Source organism: Heptranchias perlo, unplaced genomic scaffold (assembly GCF_035084215.1).
Source record: "Heptranchias perlo isolate sHepPer1 unplaced genomic scaffold, sHepPer1.hap1 HAP1_SCAFFOLD_836, whole genome shotgun sequence".
Classification (NCBI taxonomy): domain Eukaryota; kingdom Metazoa; phylum Chordata; class Chondrichthyes; order Hexanchiformes; family Hexanchidae; genus Heptranchias; species Heptranchias perlo.
The window spans coordinates 53,832-59,831 of NW_027139873.1; the positions used below are offsets into that span (position 1 = coordinate 53,832).

The following is a 6,000-nucleotide window of genomic DNA, read 5'->3' on the forward strand; positions in this document are numbered from 1 at the left end:
CTCCTGTATTCAGGATGGAACAGTAACAGGAGGGAGAGAGCCCAGGGCACACTCCTGTATTCTGGATGGGACAGTAAAAGGAGAGAGAGAGCCCAGGGCACACTCCTGTATTCAGGATGGAACAGTAACAGGAGGGAGAGAGCTCAGGGCACACTCCTGTATTCAGGATGGAACAGTAACAGGAGGGAGAGAGCCCAGGGCACACTCCTGTATTCAGGATGGAACAGTAACAGGAGGGAGAGAGCCCAGGGCACACTCCTGTATTCAGGATGGGACAGTAACAGGAGGGAGAGAGCCCAGGGCACACTCCTGTATTCAGGATGGAACAGTAACAGGAGGGAGAGAGCCCAGGGCACACTCCTGTATTCAGGATGTAACAGTAACAGGATGGAGAGAGCCCAGGGCACACTCCTGTATTCAGGATGGGACAGTAACAGGAGGGAGAGAGCCCAGGGCACACTCCTGTATTCAGGATGGGACAGTAACAGGAGGGAGAGAGCCCAGGGCACACTCCTGTATTCTGGATGGAACGGTAACAGGAGGGAGAGAGCCCAGGGCACACTCCTGTATTCAGGATGGAACACTAACAGGAGGGAGAGAGCCCAGGGCACACTCCTGTATTCAGGATGGGACAGTAACAGGAGGGAGAGAGCCCAGGGCACACTCCTGTATTCAGGATGGAACAGTAACAGGAGGGGGAGAGCCCAGGACGCACTCCTGTATTCAGGATGGAACAGTAACAGGAGGGAGAGAGCTCAGGGCACACTCCTGTATTCAGGATGGGACAGTAACAGGAGGGAGAGAGCTCAGGGCACACTCCTGTATTCAGGATGGGACAGTAACAGGAGGGAGAAAGCTCAGGGCACACTCCTGTATTCAGGATGGAACAGTAACAGGAGGGAGAGAGCCCAGGGCACACTCCTGTATTCAGGATGGAACAGTAACAGGAGGGAGAGAGCCCAGGGCTCACTCCTGTATTCAGGATGGGACAGTAACAGGAGGGAGAGAGCCCAGGGCACACTCCTGTATTCAGGATGGGACAGTAACAGGAGGGAGAGAGCCCAGGGCACACTCCTGTATTCAGGATGGAACAGTAACAGGCGGGAGAGAGCCCAGGGCTCACTCCTGTATTCAGGATGGGACAGTAACAGGAGGGAGAGAGCCCAGGGCACACTCCTGTATTCAGGATGGGACAGTAACAGGAGGGAGAGAGCCCAGGGCACACTCCTGTATTCAGGATGGAACAGTAACAGGAGGGAGAGAGCCCAGGGCACACTCCTGTATTCAGGATGGGACAGTAACAGGAGGACGAGAGCCCAGGACACACTCCTGTATTCAGGATGGGACAGTAACAGGAGGGAGAGAGCCCAGGGCACACTCCTGTATTCAGGATGGGACAGTCACAGGAGGGAGAGAGCCCAGGGCACACTCCTGTATTCAGGATGGGACAGTAACAGGAGGGAGAGAGCCCAGGGCACACTCCTGTATTCAGGATGGGACAGTAACAGGAGGGAGAGAGCCCAGGACACACTCCTGTGAGCTGTGAGTTCCCAGTACAGCCAGTGCTGAGATTGTGGGGCTGTAACTGTGAGTCTGTGGGATGTGTTGTGTGCCGGTGAATCCCCTCCATTGTGTCTGGGAGAACGTGTGCACAGTGCCAGGGGCTTGTGTGATTAAACTGACTGCTAATGTGTGTCTCCACTGCAGTGTTTGCACTGAGTGTACAGCACTGGGACCCACACACTGCTATTTAACAGGGATTCTGATCAAAGGCCATTTATTTAACAGGGGATGAACACAGTCTCAGAGGTAATATGGGGCTGACAGTGTCTGGGAAATACTGACACTCCCACCCTGCAGCTGTCAATCATTGATGGGAGTGGAATAACCCTGTCTGACCAATCTCTTCTCTCCTCTCCAGGGCAAAGGTCAGCGATGAGCCTGGATCCAAAGACAGCAAACTGGAACTTGGTTCTGTCGGATGATCTGAGATCAGTAACACGGACTAAACAGAAACAGCCCTACCCACCTCACCCAGAGAGGTTTAAAGACGATCCCCAAGTCCTCTGCTCCCAGAGTTTCTCCTCAGGACCCCATTCCTGGGATGTGGAGACTGATGGGAAAGAGTGGAGAATAGGGATTGTGTGTGGGAGCGCAGAGAGAGAGGGGGAAGAGTCTGGTCTCGGGGTCAGCAGTAAATCCTGGTGTTTATGTTATGGTTTGTTTGGTGTTGATTCTCTCAGTGCCGGTCACAATTCCCGGTTCACTGACCTCCCACTGATCCCGTCTAAGAGCCGGATCCGAGTTCAGTTGGACTACGAGGCCGGGACTGTGTCATTTCACCGGGTCACTGACTCACTGACACATTTACACACATTTCAAACCACATTCACTGAACCCGTGTTTCCGGCATTTTATTGTTGGAAAAAAACATCCCTAAAACTGTTAAATTAATCCTGATAGTTCAGACTCAGTGATGTCACTTCCTCTTCAGGACTGATGTCACTTCCAGGTCTGCCCCTCGGATGATGTCACTTCCAGGACTGCTCTTCTGATGATGTCAGTTCCAGGTCTGCTCCATATGATGATGTCACTTCCAGGTCTGCCCCTCTGATGATGTCACTTCCGGGAGCGTGTCTCTGATGATGTCACTTCCAGGAGTGCCCCTCTGATGATGTCACTCCCCGCTCTGTCCCTCTGATGATGTCACTCCTGGCTCCGCCCCCTCTGATAATGTCACTTCCGGGAGCACCTCTCTGCTGACGGTATTTCCGGGTCCGCACCTCTAATTATGTCACTTCCAGCACTGCCCCTCTTTGTCAGGATCCGGGGTCTTTGTGATTTTCTTTGTGAGGATCGGTCACTAAAGCTAAAAATAGCTGCTTTTGGTTGAGTTTGCTTGTAATTCGTAGCGTTCCAATTAATTGTCTCCTTCAGTTGTAGAATTTTACCACTTTAGTTGCAGAATTGTAGTGGTATTAATCACAGTAGTGAATCAGAATAGTGGCAGGCACGACTGTATTAATCTCAGTAGTGAATGGTAGTGACAGGGCATGACTGTATTAATCTCAGTAGTGAATGGTAGTGACAAGGCACGACTGTATTAATCACAGTAGTGAATGGTCATGACAGGGCACGACTGTATGAATCACAGTTGTGAATGGTAGTGACAGGGCACGATCGTATGAATCTCAGTAGTGAATGGTAGTGACAGGGCACGACTGTATTAATGTCAGTAGTGAATGGTAGTGACAGGGCACGACTGTATTAATCTCAGTAGTGAATGGTAGTGACAGGGCACGACTGTGTTAATCTCAGTAGTGAATGGTAGTGACAGGGCACGGTCCCTTTAAAGTGCTGCTGTGAAAATCTGAGGCTGGGGTTTGAAATTGTTCTTTGACGGTCGCTCCAAACAGTGATGGTGAATCGACAGCCCGAGTTACACTGACTTCAGTGGGAAAGAAAATGGTGCGGGTGTAAAATGGGCTGTCCATTCACTATCGCCCGTGTTGCACTAACACCAGAGACTAATTTCACCCCCGGGGTCTCCTGGGCATCGCTGAGAGCTTCTGGGACTGCCCAGGGGGGGTAACACATCTGTCTGAAACTAAGCAAATGTATTGATTCATTGGACCAGACTGGGAACTTTTAATCTGTGTTTTATGGGGTGGTGATTTTTAGTTTATTGGACAGTAAGGTTCCTCCAGGGCTCACAACCAACATGAAATGGGAATATTATGGGATGTTTAACTTAATTCGACACGAGGAGGTGACTGAGTGTGTGAGACACAAACAGGAAAATTGCCCCACCAATTGGGGTCGACAATCAGCGTCCCAGGTGGTCATGGGTGATAATGGGACATTTTGTGATAACCAAAAACCAAAGGGTCAGGAAAACGATGTGTGAGTGACCGGTGAGAAACAAAGATCACCTGGGAACAACCCCCAAAGGGCATCAATCAGGAATCAATACACAATCCAGTGAAAGTCAGGAAAGGGGAGTTAACAATCGTTAATTGATCGCTTTCTCTTGGAGATGGTTGTGTCCTTGCTTATACTGAACAGTGAGAAGAATATTTTATAACCTGGGCTCCACCCGAGAGATCGGGACCATGCAGGGGGAGATAAGCAAAGACCTCCAGACACCCCCCGGTCTGTTGATCAGATAGCCTGAAAGCACAGGAATGGCTTGTATTTGATGTCACGTTCGGTGTGATTTTGGGAAACAGCTGTGTGTGTAAATGTGATATTTTGCACGTGAGGCAACCAGTCTGTGGAACGCATGATGGAGATGCCCTGAAGGACGGGTCTCAGACATGCTCAGTCACGTTGACAACACCACTACATGAAATGGTTAATGTGCTCAGGAGAGTGAGGACAGATACTGGATCACTACTGATTTACACTTGGTAATCAAGGCACTGACACATGCTCCATAGAGAAACCGACTAGTTAATGAAACAATCAGGACAGTGTTAAACACACTGGTCCCGATCAGAGGGATTGAAATTAAAGTAAAGATGGACATAGAATTTGGATTTCCAAAATTCAGGGTTGGATTCCTTCGAGTTAACAATGAAATTGGGACAACTGAGGGCCGGGGAGAAATAATACTGAGCCTGAATCATCCACAAGATGGATAATGGTAAAAAGGAGAGCTGGAGGATCTTTGAAGTCCAAGATTTCATGATGATATGGTAGTATTTGGGGGGAGCCTAGTTTCTGTAGTTTTCTGTGCAATGCATTATGATTTTCTTTGACTGTATCATGATGTGTGATATTAACCAAATGAAACTTAGATTAGAAGAGCAAATGGCTGGAGATCGGTCTGTGATGCTCACAGGATGAGGACCTTAGATAAGGCCCCAGGATCACACAAAGGAGGGTGGGGGGAGATTGTAGAAGATTAAGACTGAGAAGTAATGAGGGAAATCACTTTCTTAGATTACTTCTGTAGTTTAAAACCCCTAATATTAATAGACTGACAGTGCATTCGAAACAACGTAATGCTGAAATTGAAAAGGGGACCTCTACCCCTGGGGATCATGAATGGAGGGAGGTCGTCTATAATGTGGGACAGCATCCTTGGGTGAAAATCATGTCTCTGCTTTTTGTTATTATACAGCTTGTTATGATTGTAACACTTTTCTTTCTCATTTGTCGTATTTGAAATAACTTTTTTGTAAATGTGACGCTGATTAAACTTCTTGTAACAATGTTTAAACTTATCTGTGGTGAGTGCAATTCAGATTCAATGAATGGGTTAAAGTGAGTTGTTCGATCTCACACTCAATTGAGGGGCGACTGAAGGATTTTGGACTTTCAACACCAGTTATTAATTACCTGCTAAAGGAGCTGAGTTTGGTTAAAAATATTATTTCAACAAAGGAACGGTTAAACTGACTGTTCAAGACGACATGCTGGGAAGGTTGGCCAAATTGGAAAAGTTTCATTCAGCAGATTGTCTCGAAGGTTAAAGGTAAGACAGATGCAAGGCCTTGAAAGTCTGTGAGAAGCTGTTGTAAACATCAGATGCTGTCATATCAACTTGTTCAAACCATGGGAAAGAGAGAGAGGGAAAAGTAACAACAGTGAGTTTTGCCAGCAAGAGTGGGGAGAAGTGAGGAGGGAGTGGGGGAGAAGAGGGAAGAAGGGGAGGAGATTGGGGGTCGGGGAGGGAGGAAGAGAGGGGGAGGGGGGAGGGGGGGGATGCGGGGAGGGGGACGTGAGGCCTGGTTCCCACACTCCTCGTCGGCCAAGTTTTGTATCATCTGCAAATTTTGAAATTGTGCCCTCGACACCCAGGTCCAAATTGAAAAGAGAAGATTGTGAAGTTCAAATTAACCGATCGAAAACATTCCAAGTGAGCAAAGATTCATCAAAGAATTCACCACAATACATCTCTCAATAAATGCCCTGCTTCCCTCCACCTTTTACGAGTTGTTTTAATATATTTTCATTCTTTGTCACTGACACATAAATCAGAGGAGGAAATTTCAG

General features: G+C 48.1%; 1 protein-coding gene across 2 annotated transcripts in view; it reads left to right on the forward strand.

Moving 5' to 3' along the window:
- Positions 1-5,228, forward strand: part of LOC137319408 (E3 ubiquitin/ISG15 ligase TRIM25-like) — a 28,054-nt gene extending 22,826 nt beyond the window's left edge. For both annotated transcript variants that reach the window (XM_067981622.1, XM_067981624.1), the window contains exon 6: positions 1,922-5,228. In XM_067981622.1, the coding sequence (XP_067837723.1) occupies positions 1,922-2,454 (533 nt within the window). In that variant the 3' untranslated portion in view covers positions 2,455-5,228. The remainder of the gene's footprint in view (positions 1-1,921) is intronic.
- The last annotated feature ends 772 nt before the right edge of the window (positions 5,229-6,000 follow it).